The 23106-nt window shown below is 38.2% G+C and overlaps 3 protein-coding genes across 3 annotated transcripts; 1 reads left to right on the forward strand and 2 right to left on the reverse strand.

Moving 5' to 3' along the window:
• Window positions 1-1471: 1471 nt before the first annotated feature.
• Window positions 1472-6936, reverse strand: ndufb5 (NADH:ubiquinone oxidoreductase subunit B5). The gene is made up of 6 exons (XM_036570305.1): window positions 6780-6936; window positions 5816-5901; window positions 5597-5663; window positions 5183-5244; window positions 4883-4989; window positions 1472-1720 (listed from the first exon to the last, which is right to left on the reverse strand). The coding sequence occupies exons 1-6, from the start codon at window positions 6895-6897 to the stop codon at window positions 1600-1602; spliced, it is 561 nt and encodes a 186-aa protein (XP_036426198.1). The 5' UTR covers window positions 6898-6936; the 3' UTR covers window positions 1472-1599.
• Window positions 6937-7756: 820 nt separating this feature from the next.
• On the forward strand, window positions 7757-11584 carry mrpl47 (mitochondrial ribosomal protein L47). The gene is made up of 7 exons (XM_036570307.1): window positions 7757-7916; window positions 8097-8227; window positions 9069-9129; window positions 10293-10389; window positions 10557-10687; window positions 10820-10915; window positions 11053-11584. Exons 1-7 carry the CDS (start codon window positions 7786-7788, stop codon window positions 11159-11161), a joined length of 756 nt encoding a protein of 251 aa, XP_036426200.1. The 5' UTR covers window positions 7757-7785; the 3' UTR covers window positions 11162-11584.
• Window positions 11585-11879: 295 nt separating this feature from the next.
• actl6a (actin-like 6A) lies at window positions 11880-19687 on the reverse strand. The gene is made up of 14 exons (XM_036570306.1): window positions 19486-19687; window positions 18830-18906; window positions 18562-18736; window positions 17899-17999; window positions 16908-17005; window positions 16675-16769; window positions 14668-14774; window positions 14066-14155; window positions 13884-13945; window positions 13605-13719; window positions 13442-13522; window positions 13172-13267; window positions 12171-12257; window positions 11880-12034 (listed from the first exon to the last, which is right to left on the reverse strand). The coding sequence occupies exons 1-14, from the start codon at window positions 19508-19510 to the stop codon at window positions 11954-11956; spliced, it is 1290 nt and encodes a 429-aa protein (XP_036426199.1). The 5' UTR covers window positions 19511-19687; the 3' UTR covers window positions 11880-11953.
• Between the last annotated feature and the right edge of the window lie 3419 nt (window positions 19688-23106).

The following is a 23106-nucleotide window of genomic DNA, read 5'->3' on the forward strand; positions in this document are numbered from 1 at the left end:
GGAGTACGGGAGGCATGGCCATGCAAAGCGGCCACACACGGAGGCTCTCAGGAGGTGTTAGCTTAATGAGATGTGTCTATGCAAAGTATGTGCTACTCTGTGCTGGGTTGTGGGGTAATTGGTGAGTCAAGCGTCTAACCCTGGTTGGTGCTAAATGGTAGTTCTCCCTTGCGGTCAGTTCAATAGACTTCCTGCATCTTCTTCGCTAGCATCACAATATTTAGCAAAATGTGCTTTAGCATGTGCGAACACAATGAGAAATGAAATAGTGTCCTGGGTAACTGCATTGATGTTATGGAGTTTTGAGGCACTATTTTGAAGAGCAACTAAGCGATTGAGAGAAATTGCAATATGTATTATTTAAAAAAATATACAGTGGCTATAAAAAGTAATCAACTTGGATTATTTCACATTTTGTCATGAAGCGGAACCATGCTAATTTCCATGAAGTAGTAGAATAATGAGAGAAGCTCAAATGGACACCAAACACATTCTCTTCAGGGAACGAACTTAAATACAGTATTTTTTCCTGCAAATTTTAGTGCACTATTTCCATTTATTTGCTTCAAACGTTACAGGAATTATAAAATATGGTATTACTTTTGCAAAGGCCACACTTTGTTTTTTTTCTCCCCCAATATTTTCAATTCAGCAAATAAACAACTAATAATAATTGTGCATTAAAATATGCAGTTCTCTGTCATTTTTACTTAGTAAATCAACAAATCATAATTTGAAAGGGCACCCAAAGTTTTGCATATGACTATGTTAACTACATACTATATATAGTTATACAGAAGAGAGCTGTTTAGAGGTAATTTAGGTGTGTCAAAACACTGTGAATACATGTGCATTTACCCAGTTTATCAATAACTCATTATAAGAAGCTGAAATGTGAGGTCCAAGGAGCCTCAATATAGTTGTACAGGCACTGTTTAAATCAAGGAATGTATATAGCTATATCTATGTTTTATCACAGAAAGCATTCGACCTGCATTACAGAAACACACATAGTATAGATGCACTTGCTGGCATATTGTGGTTTTAGACCTGTTAAATATTTGCATGGCCTAATAGTAACACTGTAACATACATAACTGATTGATTTCATTTCTTGCACTCTTACACAGAGGCAATAGTTCAATCAATTTCTCTCTCTAAAATTCTTCCCTTTCCACTAAGAATAAACACAAACACCAACTGTTGTAAAGCCAACTTTCCTTACTGTTTAACTGTGCAATAAAAGATTTGTGTGTGTTATGTAATTTTACTGCAACACTTTTTATGCTTGCAATCTGTAATGTGATTCCATTGTCTCCATTGCCATAATTCCAGGAATGATAAGTGCTGCCTGGGTGTTTTGATTGTCAAGCTATAAATCATTTGCTAGAGTCCAATACTGATACTCATGCTTTCCTGATTCTGCATTCAGATAATAATGAGTGAGACAGTTTCAATAAAACCACCAAGATTATAGTAGTATTACACTTTATTGCTGCCACTGGCAAAAAACACAAATATTTGCACAAATATCAATACGCATTATACATTGTATAATGATAATATTTTTTCACAGGTCCCAGGTGATAGGTACCAGCGTTAATCATCAGGTGTTGCCTTGTGACCCTGGTCGATCAGACTCTTGTCAAGCGTCTCAACATGGAACCAAGGCCCATCTCCTTTTTCTCTCATGTGTTTCCGGACCTCGAGTTGTTTTTGTCTATTAAAGGAATGATATATGAAATGTTAATGTTATTATTTGACATTAGCAGGCTTTAAGCACTCAGTCCTGCATCTGATAGACTAGAATTACAAAAACATTTTTATTTATTCATTTTCCTATATTTATAGTGCTGTTATAAAAAGTGACTTATGAGAACACAACACCAGCTGCCGTTCAAAATTATAACAATATATACCGACCAGCCACTTCTTCAAGTACACCTCCTTGTGTCTGCTGTCTATTTCATCAGCTCCACTTACCATATAGGAGCACTCTGTAATTCTACAGTTGCAGAATATAGACCATCTGTTTCTCTGCATACTTATTTAGCCCCCTTTCACCCCGTTCTTCAATGGTCTGAACCCCCACAGGACCACCTCAGAGCATGTATTATTTGGGTGGTGGATCATTGTCAGCTCTTCAGTGACACTGATGTGGTGGTGGTGTGTTAGTGTGTGTTGTGCTGGTCTGAGTGGATCAGATACAGCAGTGCTGCTGGAGTTTTTAAACACCTCAGTGGTACTGCAGGACTGAGAATTATCCACCAATCAAAAATACCTGGACAACAGTGTCCTGTGGGCAGTGTCCTGTGACCACTGATGAAGGACTAAAGGAATGCGTTTTAAAACACCAGCGGCACTGCTGTGTCTGATCCACTCATACCAGTGCAACACACACTAACACACCACCACGTCAATGTCACTGCACTGCTGAGAGTGTGAATCCATACCACACAAGAGAGAAATCTACTAATCAAAAGCACAAACTTAGAAGTCTTATCACACATTTATGTGTTCAAACTTTTACTGGCTGTCTTATAATGTCATACCATAATCATTGTGTCTTATCTGAAGCTCAGTAATCCTATTTCTAGTCGGGATGCTGTGAAAAACGTGAATAAAAACAATGCAGAATTGTGCGCAAATCATTTTAACACTATATTTAACTGAAAACAGTACCAAGGTAACATATCAAATGCTGAAACTGAGAATTTTTATTGTTTTTTGAAAAATATAAACCCATTTTGAATTTGATGCCAGCCATATATTTCAAAAAAGTTTGGACGAGGGCAACAAAAGACTAGTGAAAATAATAAAAAAAAAAAACAAACACCTGTTGGAACATCTCACAACTACTTAGGTTAACTGGCAACAGGTCAGTAACACGATTGGGTATAAAAAGAGCATCCCAGAGAGTCTTTCATAAGTAAAGATGGGGAGGGGTTCACCACTCTGTGAAAGACTACTCAGGCAAATAGTGCAACAATTCAAAAACAATGTTTCTCAACAGAAAAGAGCAAAGAACTTGGGAATTTCATAATTTACAGAACATAATATCGTTAAAAAATTTAGATAATCTCTGTTTGCAAGGACAAGGCCAAAAACCAATATTGGCTGGCTGTGATCTTCAGGCTCTCAGATGGCACTGCATTAAAAACAGACAATTCTGTAGTGGAAATAACAGCATGGGCTCTGGAACACTTCCAAAAACCACAGTGACTTTGTCACTGCATCCTCAAATTCTAGCTAAACCTCTAGCATGAAATGAAGTAACCACGTAAACAGGATACAGAAACAACGCCACCTTCTCTGGGCCTGAGTTCATTTAGGATGGACTGAGACAAAGCAGAAAAGTGTCCTGTGGTCTGACAAATCAAATTTTGAAATTCTTTTTGTAAATCACGGACGCCACATCCTCCAGGCTAAAGAGAAGAGGGACCATCCGACTTGTTATCAGTGCACAGTTAAAAAAATGCCTGTGCACTGGGGGGTGCAATAGTGCACAAGGCATGGGTGATTGGCTCATTTGTAAAGGCACCATTAATGCTGAATGCAATATTTAGGTTTTGGAGCAACATATGCTGCCATCCAGATGACTGTCTTTTTCAGGGACGTCAGCAAAACAATGCTAAACCACATCCTGCATGTATTACAACAGCATGGCTCCATAGTAAAAGAGTCTGGGTGCTAAACTGTCCTGTCTGCAGTCCAAACCTGTCATGCACTGAAAACATTTGGCACATTATGAAATGAGAGGAAAAAAAAAATCAACTGTTAAGCAGCTGAAATCCTCTATCAACCAAGAATGGGAAAACATTTCATTTTCAGAACTACAGCAGTTGGTCTCCTCAGTTCCCGAACGCTTCTGAAGTGTTTGAAAGAAGGGGTGATGCAACACAGTGATAAACATGCAGCTTTTCCAACTTTGTTGATACGTACTGCATGCATCAAATTCAAGAAGAGCATATATTTTTCAAAAAATAATTAAATTTTTCAGTTTCAACATTTGATGTTGTCCTTGTACTGTTTTCAATTCAGTAGTGTTTATACTATTTGCACATGATTCTGCATTTTGTTTTTATTTACATTTTGTATCCCAACTTTTGTAAATGAGGTTGTGTTTTATATATGATCTGAATATGATTACTACACAATGTCTTATGTTGACATAATATAATCAATCATTACAAGTCATAAAACACAAAGGTATGAGAAGACTTTTGAGATTGTTTTGTTTTTAACATTTTGCAAAGCTTCCCATGTTTTTTGGAAACAGGGTTGTATGCATTAACTTTCTAAGTGAGAATAAGTTAATACATCCTCTAGAGGAAACAAACTTAAATATGGCACTTCTCTGCAAATGTTTGTGCACTATTTCTATTTATCTATTTTTTTTTTATTTATTTATACATAAATTGTGCCATAACTTTTTCCACAGGGCATATTTTATGTTTCATTTCCCCCCCCCAGTTACTGTGCATTAGAATGTGCAGAAATGTGTTCTCTGTAGAAGATGTGTTCACTTATTTTCACTTAGAAAATCAACAGAATGTGTTGTCTGACCAGGTGCGTCCAAACTTTTAAATACGACTGTAGGTCAAACTTGACAACTTAGTATACTTATACAGTTTCAGGACAATTTTAGATTATTTCAACATATACTTTAAAGCCACTAGGTGGTGCACAATTCATAATCAACTTTATATGCAGCTTCCAGTACAAATAAAACTAAGACCAACTATTAATGGTAGCCTGGCCCAGACAATCATGACAGAGAAAAGCCCATTTTGCTATTATCATAAACATAACACAATTAGGTGTTCGGCCATGTGCACAAATATAAAATACTACAGGTAACCTCTGATCAGTAACAGCTTACCTCATTTGAGCCTTCTCGGCCTCAATTTGAATAAGGGCCATCATTTTCTCATAGTCCTTCACTGGGCTGTCATAGATGTTACGAGCAATCCATCTAGTAATGGGATGCTGGGATAAAATCAATTGAGATGTCCATAAACATAAAGCAAGTGCATTCAGTTATAATCCCTTTACCTTTAATGTCTAAACATTTGGACTTGACAAGGGAGACTCCTTTATTTTTTACTTTTAGAAGCAAATTGTGTATGTTTGGATTTTGTTCACCATCATATTATGATATACAATATTTAGAAAAGTTTACCTTGTAGTACTCCCAATATTCAGGCTCATAGCCCTCTGGGATTTCAGCCAACTCAGCCTCACCTAAAAGACCAAATATTTTGTTTAATTGACATATTATATAGTATATAACAGGGGTGGGAATCTCTAGGCACCTCACGATTCGATTCGATTACGATTTAGATTGACATTTGTGAATCAATTCAGAATGGTCCATGTCCGCATCGTGATGCATCCAAGAATCGATTTTTCCCGCACCCCTAGTATATAATTACATTGTCTTTAAATTATATACTTAAATGAAAAAAGCACTGAAAATGTAATGCCAAAACCTTCAAATGGCCAATACATTACTGTTTAATTTATGCAAAAGCTTTGACAAAAGATGTCTGTAAAATAAAGCATGTGTAATTGACAGTGTGTGGAAAATACCTACCAATGAAAACATTCACAAATGTCACAAATGCAGCAACAGGGATCCCAGTGAGCAGTATGTAATATTTCTGGTGTAGAAAGAAGAGAGATACAGAGAAACTGGGTAAACAAATGTTGCCCAGTATTTACATGCTCTTTTCTGGCATGAACTAAAATCTTCCAACAGGTCCAAAATGTAAAACGTTTGGATGACATCTAAAAAATTATTTCTTAGACGTACCAGCAAATGGAGAAACCTTCTGTCGTAGAAGTCAGTAGGCTTGATGATAAACATTTTCTTTCCATGGCTTCCATAGCGAACAGCAACTGCAAGAAGAGCATGTTCAGATAAAACACAAACTCCCCTGCTTTCTGCATAAATAACAGGTGAGAATAAGACACAACGATAGGTAAAGTGTGAAAAAATCTTAAAAATAAAAGCACAGGAATGAGGCACAAAACTATTAAAAGCCACTAATAAAAAGGGACCACAAGACTGAATTAGTGGTTGATAACATCTGTGGTTGATAAGGTCTGCATTTTGAACTACTGTTAAAATGAAAGAATGCAAAAGAAGGGAAGGTCAGACTCAGAAGTGAAGTTAGCTCAGATGCCCCAAAACATTTTGACTGAACAGCACGGAGTTTGCAGGGCTAGTGTGCTGAATCTGATAGGAACCTTATACTTAGCTAGCTAACTAAGAAGTTAGCGAACTATCTAAAGAATGTATTGTTATACATATGTTAATATGGAATTAACAAATTGTTAAAAAAATCAGCACTACAGAGCCCAACGGATACATAGATGTGCTCCTGTTTTGTTGGTAAGGTGAAAAGTGGACAGAAAAAAGTAAGGTCATACGTTAAGGTAGGTAAGCTAGGTAAGTCAGCATAGTGGCACCAAAACACTGACTGACCAATATTTGATTTGAAAGGCTAGTTAGTGTGTTGAGCTCAACATGTTGCCAACTGTATATGTTATTAAATAGCAGATAAGTAGTACAGTTATACGTCTTAGTTAATAAAATATTTTACCTGCACGAGCCATCAGGAAAGCTAAATTACTCGCTACAAGCCAAACAGTTATTACCTAGGTTAGCTAGTTAGCTAGCTTAGCACGAACATTGTAAGGACAAGGTCACTGCAAACAATAAGCCCTCTACAGTGAAAACATGAACACGTCTCAGGGAAAATATGTGCTTTTACCTTGATCCGAGCGCACTACTGCCCTGGAAAGGAGATGTGCAGCTTGGTTTGCCCGATTTAAGGGATTTAATCGGGCTGTGAAAGCAGCAGCCGCCCGCAAAGCGCTCATGGCCACCATGGCTGTTCGTGACGTGTTCGGCCAGAGCGGCGCTGATTGGCTCTGCGAGCGGAGCTCAAGACATCACGGATATTTATTATATTTAACAGAGTTTGACGTTTTATTTATTATAGCCAGCACGACTGGAAATACTACTGTTCATTACTGAATTGCCAACCAAGGATGACGGGGTTTGTAATCTGCAAACAACAAGGTACTGTGCATATTATAGCATATGTGTTGCCATGTTGCGCTGGAATCATCCCAGTGAGTAGTGAGCTGAATGTCAAGCTGATGCGTACAATATACAGTCATGTGCAAAAGTTTGAGATCTCTTGTTCAAATTACATGAATGTTGATTTTTTTTATTTATAAAAATAAGTCAACTCATCCCCTACAGGAAATATAAATATTATGTTTTTCTGCAAACCTTAATGTACAATTTCTATTTATTTGCTTAGTTTAACTTACTGGGGAAAAATAAAATATAAAATGTGCCACAACTTTTGAACAGGCCAGATTTTATGTTTAAAATCCTGAAAAAAATGACTCATATATTTTTGATTGTCACAATTCTAAATAATTTTGGAAAGATTTACCCAAATATTTTTCAGATTAATCTGGATACAGTGTAGATATAAAACCTAAAGATGTGATTATTTGTTTTAATTGTAGTGTCTCGTCTGTAAATTTTACTCAGAAACTGATTATCCTTCTTGAGAAAAATTACCACTAACACATGACAAAATATGATAAATGTAAGTCATACCTCAGGGTCTTCTATATAACAGCACTAAGAATTTACAGAATCTGTGAGAAGCTCTGGTTTTGTCTAGGATTGAAACCACTGGTACGGATTAGGCTTGAAATATTTGGCAACCCTGTTCAACGTTGACATTGCTCTTCAAGATGGCCGCGGCCACTGCATGCCGTCTTTCTGCAATTTGCAGACAATTTCAGCGCGTTATTAAAATATCTTCACCCGTAAACGCTCAGCGCTCCTCACAGGCCTTGGTCAGCTATCACTCCTGCCTACAGAGGTAATAATACCTGTAGTCACTTTACTGGTCTCTGAGAGTCAAGTACCGTGAGCGGGAATGGGCTGTTATCAGTGAACATAAAGACTGAGGAAAAAAAGGAAAAGTTTAGAAACATCAGCTGTTTTAGCTGAATAGAATGAATACGCGTAGTTATTAAACCTGTCTTCTCCACATTCACAGGCAAAATGACGATCTTTTTCGGTTCAGCCGTCCCTCACAGTATCGGCTTCTCCATACATCCTCCAGCAGACGGAGCCTTGAAGAGTTCTTTGACTTGCCTGAAAACTGGGGAGAAACGACAGTTAAATCAGGTAACTGTACATGTTGTAAATGTTTTGTTGATTGATTAGCACCAGAAAACATCTTGAGTAAAGAAGAATGTAAGAACGCCAGTGTAAACAAAAACTATACATAAGGTACATAATGATTCATGTGTCCTCTCTGGTGTAACTTTTTCGTACGTCCAGCATCCATCAACACAGGAACTTAAAAGGGGAACATCACTAATGTTCTGAATTTCTATATAACTCAATCGTTGAGATGTAAACAAAGTCTCAGGTATGAGGCAGCATATTTGTAGCCATTTCTGTGAGGTAGCTTTAAGAGGTATTAAACTTTTCAGACATCTGGTTCCTGTCACCACCACTGTGAAAGCGCTATTCCTTTCTTTTGTTGTTAAAAAAAAATCAAAAGTAAGAAACGTATGCAGCAGCAAAACAGCATAGATGCTGAAAAAACAGGACAGAATGAAATTAAAGCCAAAAATGAGTTGCAAACAAAGTGTGAAGAGCAAAAATGGACCTGAGGAAAAAGTAGATTTTATTCCTCGCATGCATACTTGAGTACAAGTGAGTTATCATTTCCTCAGAAATGTACAAATGAGTCAATTTGTTTGAAGTAGATGTAACTGAGTTATGTAAACTAGTCATTACCCACTTCTGAGTCTGAGATCAGTAAGCTTAAGATCTGAAAAGTTTGAAGTGAAAAACTAGACTCATGTTTTCGAGCTGAGATTCTGAGTTGCACCCGGTTTTCCCAGTCAGAGCTTGTCTTGAATGCATCGTAAGCTCCATGTAAAATATATAAGAGCTTAATGGCTTGAAGAACCAGAATCCTCAGTTGAATAGTTGGCTAACTCTGTGACTTTCACAGGTGCTCCATGGACTGCCAAACAGCTCAGGACAAAAAGTAATGAAGATTTGCACAAGCTATGGTAATGGCGTTTTATTGTTTAGTTTGCATATGATTTCTAATAATGTACTGTTGTCTAAATAGAATATTGGGTTCTGTACCACAGAAATTCTGCACCACAGAAGAATAAACCTTTATGCAGCCAACATCGACAAAAAGTGAATAACACATGATGTAAATAAACATCAGTTCCTAGTAGTCTGCAACCAAATTCTTTACAAAAAATACAAAACACAACTCCATTTTAACATCTTCCTGGGAGTTTATTCCAGAATGAGACTTGTTCATCTATATTGAGTCAAGGAAACATGATCCAAGTGTCGATTATGCCTTCATGCCATTGGCAGGCAGTCATTTCGCATGGAACAACACTTCTGATAGTTATTCATGGTGTTGAGAGACAATGTAATATTAGCCAGGCGTGGTGCAGTCACATTGACCCTAGGATCAGGGTTTGACACCTTTAGTTGATGAGCTTATTTTAGAATGATCTTGGCAGCAAGTAAAATGTGATATGTGTAATAATGGCATTTAACTTTTATTTCATGTTATTAAAGAGCCCATATCCTACAGTTTTCTAATATTTTATGTATTTATATATTTGAATTTTTTTCTATTCAACCCAATTATGTCTGTGGTTTCCAACCTCTCTTTATCCCTTAGAATTAAACAGTCTGTTTGTTATTGTGCCTTTAAGACTGATATATGTAAATGCACTCTGATTTTTGTGCATTGCTTTATCATGCTCAATTATATCGCTGCTGTTGGAACGAAACCTCATATCTGCGTTTTTGTCGTTTTTCAGTTTTTGCCATAATTTGAAAATGCCTGTTGCTCTTTATATTGTGTGTAAATTTCATGATGAATGGATGATTACTGGTTCCATTGACTTACATTAAAAGTGAAGTATGTTTTTTCCTTCTACTGTAAAGTTACCATTTTGGAGATACAAGATTTTGCTCTGACAGCAGCGATATGCATGCTTACATTTAATTGTTTGATAAGAGACCTGTCATTTCCACGAAGCTGTCTAGCACAGATGCATGTGTTGATAAAGATGCATGTGATGGAAAAAAAAACAAAACAAAACAGACAACCACAATTGCCCGATGTTACAGAGAACAACTCGTTGGGCTTTGTCTATAATGGATACACTCATTCTTAAGCTGTTTCTTTTTTCACTAGGTATGTTCTTCTAAAGGAAAAAAACATGTTGCTTACGATAGAACAAGAAGCTAAACGACAGCGTGTTCAGATGCCCAGTCCAGAACGCATCAAGAAGGTAAACATATGCTTTAAGACTCTGACAAGTTTCTTTCTATGCTGTTTAGAAGTTTCAAGTGTGCAGTTGCAGTCATATAGAACCTCTCAGTTTAATGATCCATGATGGCACAAAGGATTGCACGTTTCCATTGATTCACAGTGTAACTGACAGCATTATGTCAATAGGTTGAAAGATCTATGCGGAGGCTTGACACCATTGTTAAAGAGAGGGAAGATGCTCTCCGCTTACTACAGACGGGACAGGAGAAAGGGAGACCGGGAGAATGGAGGAAAAATGTTTTTGGCAAAACATTCTGGTAAGCAGAATTTTTATCCCAGGGAAAAACTGATCTGTCTCCTGATATATTAAAGATATAAATTCAAAACATAAGAGGACTGTGAGAGTTTAATGTGGCATTTTATACTGACAAAAAATTACTCTCTTTCAGGTACCGCTTTAGAGAACATCCTATTCCTTGGTACATGAACAGGAGATACAAGAGAAAACGTTTCTATACACCTCCATTTGTTGCCCCTTACACAAGGTAATTTGCGATTTTGATACCATTCTTTGACTTGAACTAAGGGCATATATATATATTTATATATATATATATATAAATAAAAAGACTTAAATACTTTACTGATAAAATGTCATGCTTGTTTGTTGTCTTAATTTCAGACTGAGTCTTGAGAAACACTTGCGGAGTAAAGTGCGGAGAGAAGCAAGGGAGAAAAGAAAGCAACAGAAGCTGGCGGAGGTGTTTCCCAAAAACACTGCCCAAGCATGAGGTGACCAAGACAAAAAGCCAGTGTCTTCTGCAGCACAGCTGACATCCTTATATATCTTAAACCATTTCTTCACATGTTGGGGCTCATCTTATAGTCATATAACTGCAAATGTAAAGTTAGGTGTGCAGTTCAGCCACGAAGATAAAGGTATAACTGTTCAGGTTGTATGTTTGTACTCCTATTATAAACTTAATGACTGCTAAAATTAAAACTTGAAGAGTCTGTGTTTTAGTATTGTACATGCACGTCACCCAATTTTGAAGTGGCTGAATGTTCATTTATTGTTGTAGTGACCCCTCAATAACCCCTCTTAGATTATGTTTGTCCAAGTATGAACAGGACAGGCACAAAGTTGTAACAAAAATCTTTATTTTCAAAACGGCCGATCAATAATTAAAAGAATAACAAAATTTGCCACAGAACTCTGTCATAATAGCATGTATTGCTTAAGTGTTTTCTGGAACTGACTTAGACTTGAAGGATCACAACTGCACATGTACCAAAAGATACAGCATTATTATCTAAATGGTTAGAAATATTCTGAGGTGCCAAATGTGACATGAAAATACTGAGAGTAGAAAAGTGTGACCGAGGCAATTATTACAGAGTTATAAAATAGGAAAAAAGTATAATAAAGCAGGATTAATTTTTGGAGAAGGAAAATCCAAGTGTCTTTTCAGTTCCTGAGTCCACTAAGAAGGCTTTTACTATCAGAGGTTTGTTTTTTTTTTTGTTGTTGTTTTTTCCTTTTCAAAAATGTTGAAAGGCAGTCAGCCACTTGAGTGGGGTGGTCAAGGGCACTTCCGATCAACACACTGTTTCCCACCTTCGTCATACTCCTGTTTTGAAATCCACATTTGTTGGAACGTCCCCTAAAGAAGGTACAAGAACATGTTGTAAAGTCACAAGCTGCTTGCAACTAATATATTTTAGCAATAAAATAACTGCAGGTCATAACACAGCGTTAAACACAATAATTAAGACAAAAATGTGTGGAGCAATACTTACCAGTGATGCCAGGATAGAACCTCCAATCCAGGCACTGAACCTCCGCTCTACAGTTGTGTTGCTGGCTATTAACTTCAGACGCATGCTCTGGAAAATATGAAGAATTTCATTTTGTTGGTGCTACATTCTTTAGGATAATATGTCTTTACCTGCACTCCACAATGGCAATACTGAAAACAGCTTGTAATGGAAGATCTGAAGGCTGAGATATTGCTGCTCCAGGGTGAAAGAGACAGCAGAACAACAAGTGATTGCAATCCCTACATAGTTAACACAGTGCAGATGTAAACAGTCATATGCAAAAGTTTGGGCACCCCATGTTAAATTACGTTTTGTTGATTTCCTAAGTGAAAAGAAGTTAACACATCCTCTACAGAGAACACACTTCTGCAAATTTAATGCACAATTACTGCTTATTTGCTGAATTTAACATATTAAAAAACAAAATAAAATGGGTCCTGAACAAAATGTTTTAGACTTTCTCAAACAAACTCAGTGAATCACGCCTCAGAGCTTGGCAAATTCCAGGAGAACGCTACCTGCCAGGTAATGTTAATACTACAGCATGTAAAGTCATTTTAGACAATATGTTTCCAACTTTGTGGCAACGGTTTGGGGAAGGCCCTTTACTTTTCCAGCATGACTGTGCCCTGTGACTTGTGACCTGCAAAGAGCCCTGACCTTAACCTCATTGAACACCTTTAGGATGAACTGGAACATTGTTTGCATGCCAGACTTCCCAGAAAAGTGGAGGCAGTTAGTGCCGAAAGGGGGTGTGGAGACTCCATATTTTTAAATTGAATGTGCAACAAGCTCATATAGGTGTGATGGTCAGGTATCCATATATTTTTGGCCATACAGAGTATTAAACTCAGGAGATAATTAGAAATTGTGCCCTAAAATATGCAGAGCAAAACTTTTTTGTTAGAAAATCAACAAAATGTTAAAAATCTGTACTCATGAATGGCAGCCATGCAACAATTCAATGCAACAGCACTAACCGGTGGAGTCTTCTGAGAGAGTTCTCTGTTTAATCTGTCTGTAAATCCTTGGATGAGTGTGTTTCCTCCGGTAACGATCACACTGCCATACAGACCCTGAAAGAACAGCAGAATCAGGGTCAATATCAGTGACTAATCTTACAGCTGTGAAACTTTTACCAAAGCAAAGCATTTGGTATTTTAGACTTTTACAACATGAAACATACAACATAAATGTGGTTTTAAGGCATTTGTGATCGTACAAGTTCAAAATATAAAACGAGCACTAACTGGTCGGATGTCGATGTCACACATGCCAACACTAGTAGTCACGACATGGCCGACTCCCAGCATGGTGTTTCCTGACAGGCCCTATGAAAAGAAGAGAGAATGTACCTTAAATTTATGGGGAAAAAACCTAAAATTATAGAAAGGCTTAATGAGCAGTACTTACCTTTGCATTTGAAGGGTCAAAAAGCCCCTCAGGAATCTTCAGTCTTTCAGCTCCAAAGTCACAGTTGAATCCATTGGGGAGCTCATAATGAACAGTGGGCATCTGAGCTGCTACTCTGTAATAGGGGTTTAAAAAAATCAAATCATTTGATAGATTTCTCTTCCTCTAGAACTCACATTTTCTTGTGTGCGGTCTCCTGAAAATGTGTATGTGTTATCTTGGTGTAAAGTTTGTGCATTTGTGCAGTCTGCTTGGGTAGACTGAGGAGAGAACACATACTGTTCATCATAAGGTGAGTCTGACACCTGCAAGACTGAGGCCTGGAAATCTTGAATAACAGTCTGCAGAAGAGAACATAATTGATTACGGTCATCAGAGTTTGAACTGCAGTTATAGTCATAAAGCAGAACAGCTATTATTATCACTTTGAGTGTTCTGGTAAACATGATTACAGTGCTTACATTACACATGTAGTTATGCCATGAGCGAGTAACTTGAGGTAGTTTCTCTTTTTTCTTCCAGCTGGCTGGGGCACCTTCACGTACTGAATCCTTAAATGATAAAAGACCAACATTAGCAGCTGCAACAGGTACAAAAGAACCATTTTGAATAACGAATAACAAAAAACATAATTAAACAACTCAGTTAAACTGACATATGGATGCAGTTCAGAGTTTGATGTGCCATTAAGTACACAAAAACAGTATCTTAAGATTGAGTAGGTTGAGCATAATAACCTATTTTTAGATGTGCATCAAGTAACGTGTTTCAATTAAAAACAGCTCATTTTAAAGCATAATAGTTTTTAAAGGAAAATCAGAAAACACTATCGGATTGGAAAAGAAAAAGTGGTTTCATGCTGTTTCTAGTTTGATCTGTCTCTGTCACAGCATAAAAAGACAAATGATCCACCTCTCCATGCAGATGCATGTGAATGGGTTCTACAACATGATTAGACAAGGTGGTAAAGCAAACAAAAATGGCCAAACCTCTATATCAACTCTCCACCACCACAATGTTAAATATATACTGACAAAATTGACTAGTTATAAACAGGCCTCACCTTTGATGCTATCATATATGGAGGAACGATTTCAACACTTAATTCCTGAAACAGCTCTCGACATTGCATACTCATGAAATCACCTGCAAGAGGGGACTTAACAATGCCTGTAAAAGCACAAAACATAAGCACTCAGTATCAGTACAACTAGCTGTTTTTCTCAAGTTCATTGATTAAAATAAATGGGATTATTTAGGTAACACCGCAACAACATTCGGAAACAGTGCATAACTGACAAGGACATTCCTAAAGATGAGAGTCAAAGTATTTAAACTGGACATTTAATTGTTGAAAGGTTCATCTTAAACTTAATCACTAAATCACATATAAAATATATTATGTAATATAAAAGGATAACAAAACAATTAAAATGAATGAAGTCAATCTAAAGAGCTGCAAAGCAATTTATCACATGAACAACATGCAAATTCTCCTTCAGTCCGATGGCCACAGTTGCCGAGCCCAACAAAACATTAAAAATAACTATTCTGTGGTTTAATTCTTGCTGTGTGTTTACTGGGAAAAAATGCCCTATGTTAAAGTTACTTCACAGTGAGCCTGATGACCATGAATGCCGTGTTATTCAGCAGAGAGTAACGTATTTATGAATAGACTATGTCAAATATTACGTCAGTTCGCCTTGACGGGACTGTGCGAGTGAGAGCATGCCAAAAAGTTTTAGTTGTGGGCAGGATTTTCTGCAGGAACAGTATGAAATCTTTCAGGATCGGGCCCGAAAAAACATGGTCCCGCGCAGACCTCTACATTGCAATAGCATCCATATTTTCATTTGGAATACTATTCAGGAAGCAGCAGAATAAGCGTCAGAGTAAACTGAATTTTTTTACATTTTTTGTAAACTGTAAATTTCGCAGAAGCAAGGGTTGACATTGCCTGGTGCCCTTGACCACATTATTTCACATTTGACCAATGAAAAGGCAGAGGCTGTGGCCTGATTGGCCACTTGCCTTAAATTTTTAACATTCTTTTTCCTTTTTAACAAAACTGTGTGATTGGATATGGAACTAATCAGACGAATCAGATTTTGTTGAAATTCCTCAACTGTAACCACCATGACAGCTAATGTGGTGATGTGGTGACCACTTCTTTTGCAAAGCATCACCTGACTGTTTTTTGATACTTGCTTGTCTATTTTAAGTCCAATAGGTATATTTCCAATGGGTTTTCTTATTCTAGCCCCAAATTCTTAATGGTGGCCTGAGTGGCCATTCCCCCTTTTTAACCCCAGCACAGAAGATTCAGTTACAGTTCAAACTGCTACCTTTATCAACCTTCCTATTTATTTGATTTTCTTTTTCATGCAAAATAATATTAAGGTTACATGGATTCTTAGAGTTTATTTACACCTTTCATTAACATGTATTTTGTGTCTAAATTGTATCTAAACTACCTAGACATCAAATCTGGATGAACCACATGCTATTTTCACGTTTCACTCAAATGCATTGAGATGAGATCAGATTTTAATTTTCTGCATAAAAAGCATGTCAACACATGCGTCGCTTCTGTTTTACTTTTGTCCCAATACAACATGAGTCGACAAGCTCAGCTTAGATGCTTTCATCTGCTGAGAGTGCAAGAAGGCTGTTGGGTTGGGAAGAACTTCACACTCCCGTATCTTCCATCTTTCATTTCATTTGCTAGTCAGCACTCAGCAGAAACATTTCCACTCACGTAGTTGTACACAGAGAACGCATTCTGTTCACATTTGTGTTAAATGTGGTCAAGATTAGTCTCTGACCTCCTCTGATTGTGGTTTGAGTGATGCGATTGTAATCTGCTCACAGTCTGTCCTGGGGTGATTGCTCCTGGCTTTTCATGCAGTCAAGTGAAATCCAAACATGATCCGACTACCGCAAACGTGCTGATGCAAGGTGTAAACAGGCCCTAAAGCTTCCAAGTCTTTCGCAAGAGACTCTCAATAAGTAAGCAAACATTTCCTTCAAGCTTAAAACCTCATATGAAAGACATAAAAATGACATTTACCTTGCTGCAGGACATAACCATCATGCACTGGTATGGCAGTCGTGTGTGTGGCACCACTATCTAACACTAAACCAGTGGATCGTCCGTTGGCAAATCTGGAATAATCGCAGTTAAGGGTGCTACTAAAACTCAGATTTGGTCATATAAACAATCATATCAGCTGCATAATGTACTGAAGCCTGAAGGACAAGATCTCCTCAAAAAAAAGTAAACAAACTGCTGTGGAAGGATACGCAGACAAGACAGCCGTTTTACACAAGAAGAAAGCAGGAATGTTATAATGCTCAAACATAAGCTCTGTCAGCTTCTCCCTCTTGGCCCGTGTGTTCCACTGTGAGAAAAACACCAAGACACAGCCAGTAAAAAAAGAGCATGTTGGCAAATGGCATGTGTACTTTACATTCCAATCAGCCAAAACATTAAAACTTCCTCCTTGTTTCTACGCTCATTGTCAACTTTATCTGCTCCACTTACTATATAGGTGCACTTTATAGTTATACAATTACAGACTGTAGTCCATCTGTTCCTCTGCATACATTGTTAGCCCCCTTTTACACTGTTCTACACTGGTCAGGACCCCCACAGAGCAGGTATTTCTTGGGTGGTGTATCATTCTCAGCATGTGGTGGTGGTGTGTTCATGTTGTGCGGGTACAAGTGAATCAGATACAGCAGTGCTGCTGGAGTTTTTAAACACTCCTACCTTGTTGGTCCACTTTGTAGCTGTAAAGTCAGAGACTGTAGCTCATCCAGTGCTACACAGTTTGTGTTAGTCATCCTCTCGTCCTTCATCAGTGTTCACAGGACGCTGCCCACAGAACACTATTTTTGGTTGGTGGACTATTCTCAGTCCAGCAGTGACACTGATCTGCTGTGTCTGATTTGCTCATACCAGTGCAACACACGCTAACACACCACCACCACCAGGTCAGTGTCACTAGTGCAGAGAATGATCCACCACCCAAATAATACCTGCTCTGTGGTGGTCCTGACCGTTGAAAAACAATGTTAAAGGGGGCTAAAAAACTATGCAGAGAAACAATTGGACAACAGTCTGTAACCATAGAACGACAAAGTGCACCTATGTTGTGAGTGAAGCTGATAAAATTGACAAAGAGTGTAGAAACAAGGTAGTTTTAACGTGACTGCTGATTGGTGTATGCTCACAGTGTGTCAACAAGGTGCAGAATATGTAGTTGGAAATGTGGCTTTGGGTGCAACATACCGAGGCTTCGGACATTAGCACAGGATGCAAGCTTGGCTCTGATTTGAAATGCATTTTGTAGGTGTGGTCCAAGATGGCTTGAAAGCTGTCCCAGTCCTCAACTGAGAGAAAGAGCGGGAGAGATTTAGTAAGGGGAAGGAAAAAAAATGAAATAAAACACACACTTGGAACTCAATGCTTAGTCAAGAGACGCTTTTGTGTAACAAACATTTCTACATTCCTACTAACTATACAATAATTTTCTACATTCTACCATTTTTTAAACTTAATATGATGTAAACTAAGACTTGAGTGATTTGATGTGAGTGTTGATACGCTCCATTCTAGAGAAACTTATCAAGTTGTTCACAGCATTGATGAAAAGACATCTGAAACATTTAGTCTCTACAAGCTACCTCACAGACAGCCACCACATGAAATGGTTACAAATATGTTGTCTACACTGCAAATATAGCCATTTTATAACCAGACATCAGGACCCCAGTTCCTATGACCACCACCACTGTAAGGAAAATCTGAAGTTTCTACACAACATAACATTTCCTCATGAAACCACTCTGAACGACGATTTACATTTAAACTGAGCTATTTAGAACTTTTGAAAAATCAGTGGAATTCACTATTAAAGAAAAATCTAGGTCTAAATCTAAAAATCCCACTTACTCATGCCATTTTTGAGAGGTGACATGACCTCCATGTTTTCCCGTGGCACCCTGAGCTGGTTGGTGTCAATGTAGTATGTTGTCCCACTTTGCTTGCCCTTTTCCCCATCAGTTTCCATTGGAGTAGTGCCATCTTCCCTGTCCAGTGTCACTCCGATCACAGTGGGGAAATCAGCCTGCAAATCAGAGCATTTTAAAAAAGCACAAAATATTATGTATTTGGTTCCTATCAGCAATGTCTCAGCTTTAAAGAATGAACTCTCGCTTACCTTGGGGCAATCTTCTCCAGCATAGCCGGCTCTCACAGAGTAGGAGCCAATATCAAACACAAGGGCTCCTACTTCATCTGTTAAAGGAAATGTAAAGAAAAAGACAGAACTCTTATAAATGCGGATCAATATGGACTACAAAATGTGATAACATAAAACAAGAATGTTGTATTTTGAATGGCATCTGGTTTGGTTCCTGTGTTGATCCAGAGGAAGAGAAACAGGACACAACCCGTGTACACAGCAACATGATAGCGATGAATCATTTAAATCCCTACATGAAATACCTAACAATAATTACGAGAAAAACAATAACATCATTCCAGCAGTCCTGAACCCTGAAAACACTTTCGTTAATGGAATATGTCCTAAAGGATTTAGCTAAACACCAGAAAATCCGGGGCGTAACGTTAAACATGTTAGAAAGCCAAGTTAGAAGGGAACCCGTTAGCTGTCAGTAATAGGAGCCGATACTCCGCACAGATAGAGAGTGATAACCGGCCAGTTTAACTATATCTGCATTAATAAGGTCTAATGCTGAGTAATAAACAATAATGTTGTTTGTTTCACTCCTCTGTCAGTTCATCTCCGCTAATGTTTAGCACGTTAGCCAAACGTGGCGCTCTCATTCATTCCAGACCGCCAAACCAACTCACCCCCTCCGTACACTCCGCCGCTCATTATCACCGCCGGCAGACGAGTTTATATTTACTAATAATAAGACGGTGAATTTTACAAAAACAGCACCGCTGCTAAAACACAGGCCGCGCTTTCTTATTTAACACAGAAAACTCATCACAACAAAGGAAACGAATCAGTCGTCTATCTCTGTGCTGAACAAAGTCAGCGGGCTAGAGCCGAAAACTCAACAGCACCCCCTCCCGCTCTGGAGACAGGGGCTTCTATCCTGCACCGGAGACCGCAATCAGACTGGAAATAGCATGGCAAGCACACTGTTAACAAAAGAAATGGGAGTATTAAGAATAATTAAACAGCGTAATGAAAACGAGACTCAGCTTTGATACATGTGGTGGTGCTCTATTTGCCACGCCGTACGTAAGCAGAGTCTCTCTCTCTCTCTCTCTCTCTCTCTCTCTCTCTCTCTCTCTCTCTCTCTCTCTCTCTCTCTCTCTCTCTCTCTCTCTCTCTCTCAACTCACATATACATACACAACCCCAAGGCAGTTCCTAGCCCCACCGTCTCTAATCAGAGTCCATAGCAAAATGAACCAAGCGCAATAATCGCTGGAGAACCTAAAACTAACATGTCAAAACTTTTCTTCAACATGCTACAAAATTGATTGTTGAAGCGTCTACTGTCTACTAGGTGACAAGTAAAAACTATATATTTTTGTTTTATTTCTTTTTTAAACATGTAAAGCAGGCCAGCGTATGTCTAAAGAGAACCTGAATCGGGACATAAAGTCCTCCATAAGTATGTTATTTGAGCAATAGAACATGAGAGTGAGTGTGTTATCGCGAAATAACGTCACAACATCATGTTTGCGATTACTCATGACCTCGAGTGTTCTATTGCTTTTATACAACGGTTAAATAAATAAAGTAAGAAATTAATAAATTGGGCCGTGAACATGGCATTTAATATGTTTTGATGTTGGCGATTCGTCAAATGATATTTCCTTAACGTGCAGCTTGTTGCTACGTCAGAGTAACGAGCTCCGCTCACTCGCTCACAGCCGGCAGTTCGTTCTCCAGCTCCACACAGACCGACTGACCGTTTCGGAATTTAGTGTAGTCTCATCTTCAGAGTCTGACCAAATCGGCTGTCGGTCAAATGTAATTTTAAAAGTGTCCATTTTCTGTTTGTGCACAAAGTAAGAAGTAAAAACATTCAAATGGTTTGAGCGTCTCCTACAGCTGTCAAAGTCATTGCTTAGCAACAGCGTCATATCAAATGTTGAAACTGAGAAATTTTATTGTTTTTTGATAAATATATGCCCATAATAAGTTCCACACATCCTCTACAGAAAACACACTTCTGTATATTTGAATGCACATTTTCTATTTTATGTTTATTATAAACTCAGCAAATAAATTTTGCAACAAAAAATGCATGTCTAAGTGTGTCCTTTGTGGAGGGTGGATTGACTTATATACACTTAGAAAGTCAACAAAACATGTATTTTGACAGAAGGTGTTCAAACTCTCTGAGGTCCACTCAGAAGGTCTTATTCAGAAATTTTCTTTTTTTTACCTAAATAATAATGTAACTATAAAAAGTTTAGTGTTTCATTTTAAACATTTCAACCATTGTGCAGAAGCTGTATTTCATATGAGAAAAAGAAATAAAGAAAAGACGCCAGAATCTTTGAATTATTTGTGTTCAGCATGAAGGAACCAGCTGGGATAGGCTCCAGCACCCCGAAGGATAAGCGGTTTAGATGATGTGTGTGTGTGTGTGTAGTTTAGGTTGCGTGTTCTTCAGTATTTATTCACAGGATTATTCTGCTAAGGACTCTTATTGTGGAGGGCAGGGGCTGGGTCCACCCGGGGGGGGATATGTATGTGCATGTGAGCAGAAAGAGCTGAAAAAGAGGAGAGACATGAGCTGAGTCAGAGAGCGAACTGCACAGCATAGCTGTGGCCAACAGCTGGAGAATAAAGCACCATTACATCATTTATACGACTGCAGTCATTGACCAATGTGCGATACTGTAACAACGAGCTTTACAGGCCAGTGCCTGGGCAACATGGACAACATTCAGGGCCATTTATGTATGGTGATGCTGTGTCTGATGTGTGAGCATGCTAGTATGATAAAATGTGTGTTGCATCTTTTATACTGTTTGTTTGATGTATATAAGTGTGTTATGTATTTACATCAATATAACAGTGTCATAGTTTGTTTAAACAAGGGTAAAAATGTGTCCTATCACACTTGTGTCAAGGCCTTTTGAATGAATGAAATGAAATGAAACGAACCTTTTAGCCAACTGTGTCTGAACACATCGGAATTAGACCACCGCATTTAACCCATCCATGCAGTGAAACACCACATACACACTAGTGAACACACACACACTAGGGGGCAGTGAGCACACTTGCCCGGAGCAGTAGGCAGCCCTATCCACGGCACCCAGGGAGCAGATGGGGGTTAGGTGCCTTGCTCAAGTGCACTTCAGTCACGTACTGTCAGCTGATGGGGATCAAACCAGCGACCATCCGGTCACAAGGCTGGTTCCCTGACCTCCAGCCCACGACTGCCCCCTTTTCTGGACATTGGTGAGCCATAAACTCTTCCTATTACAATGACAATATTTTGTATGCAAGAACGAAAATGAATAAACAGTTAATTCATTTGAAGAACAATAAAATCATACACACCGACCAGCCACCTCTATGTGTCTGTATGTTTCTTTGGATAATTTGTTAGACCTTATTTGATCCCTGTTCTTTAATGTTCAGGACCCCCACAGGACCACCACAAAGCAGGTATTATTTGGGTGATGGATCATTCTCAGCACTGCAGTGACACTGATGTGGTGGTGGTGTGTTAGTGTGTGTTGCACTGGTACAGTGGATCAGACACATCAGTGCTGCTGGAGTTTGTAAATTATTGAGTAAAATTATTAATATGACAGCAATTATTTTTATTCCAGGCTTTTGAATGTTAGTGTATGCATATCATATTACATATTTATAAATACATTTTAATGAATAAAATAAAATGTATTTTAAATGGCCTTCTTTATCATAAAGTAGTGGGTGCCTCTGGTGGCTCAGGGTCTCCGAACAATTGCTTATACTACCTAAATCAAGAAACAGCCCCAATTGTGGTGTTACATGAGATGTTAATTTAATTTTTATCATCTCAAATCAACAAAATTAGCCAAATGGATTTACGATCTGATGGACAGACATCTCTTTTTAGTGTTGAGCAGGTGGTTGTAATACTCTCATCATTTTTTGAAAGCTATTTCCCAACAAGTGGAAAGAAAAACTAGCTAAGTGCTATGTAATTGAGCTTGGTGTCTTTGCAGAACAGCTGAATATATCTTTATTATGCTCAGTCACATATAACATCACCAGAGCTTAAAGTAGCAGTGACTGGGGGAGTAATAACTCAGGCCATGTCATGTCCATCAATTTGGCAAACATAGAGTGAGGTCACTTAATAGTTATGATTAGCAGTTTAACTCTGGTCATTTATGTCATCTTATTGTAACTGCTATGACATCTCTTCTGAATAAAAATAATGCATGGCCACAGCTTAGAAATGTGTGGAAATGAGATCCAAAGGTGTGGCCACAACTTACT

This window comes from Colossoma macropomum, unplaced genomic scaffold (assembly GCF_904425465.1).
Source record: "Colossoma macropomum unplaced genomic scaffold, Colossoma_macropomum, whole genome shotgun sequence".
Taxonomy (NCBI): domain Eukaryota; kingdom Metazoa; phylum Chordata; class Actinopteri; order Characiformes; family Serrasalmidae; genus Colossoma; species Colossoma macropomum.

Bases quoted from the DNA above. Each gene is read 5' to 3' on its own strand.
- mrpl47 (XM_036570307.1), top strand. From the start codon at position 7,786: ATGGCCGCGGCCACTGCATGCCGTCTTTCTGCAATTTGCAGACAATTT. The intron at 7,917-8,096 runs GTAATAATACCT...CCACATTCACAG, and splicing joins TATCACTCCTGCCTACAGAG to GCAAAATGACGATCTTTTTC. The intron at 10,916-11,052 runs GTAATTTGCGAT...TCTTAATTTCAG, and splicing joins TTTGTTGCCCCTTACACAAG to ACTGAGTCTTGAGAAACACT.
- ndufb5 (XM_036570305.1), bottom strand. From the start codon at position 6,897: ATGGTGGCCATGAGCGCTTTGCGGGCGGCTGCTGCTTTCACAGCCCGA. The intron at 5,902-6,779 runs GTAAAAGCACAT...CTCTTCTTGCAG, and splicing joins AGTAGTGCGCTCGGATCAAG to TTGCTGTTCGCTATGGAAGC. The intron at 4,990-5,182 runs GTAAACTTTTCT...ATTTTATCCCAG, and splicing joins AATATTGGGAGTACTACAAG to CATCCCATTACTAGATGGAT.
- actl6a (XM_036570306.1), bottom strand. From the start codon at position 19,510: ATGAGCGGCGGAGTGTACGGAGGGG. The intron at 18,000-18,561 runs GTAAGTGGGATT...TCTTTCTCTCAG, and splicing joins ACCTCTCAAAAATGGCATGA to TTGAGGACTGGGACAGCTTT. The intron at 12,258-13,171 runs GTTAGTGCTGTT...CATATTTTCCAG, and splicing joins TCTCTCAGAAGACTCCACCG to AGCATGCGTCTGAAGTTAAT.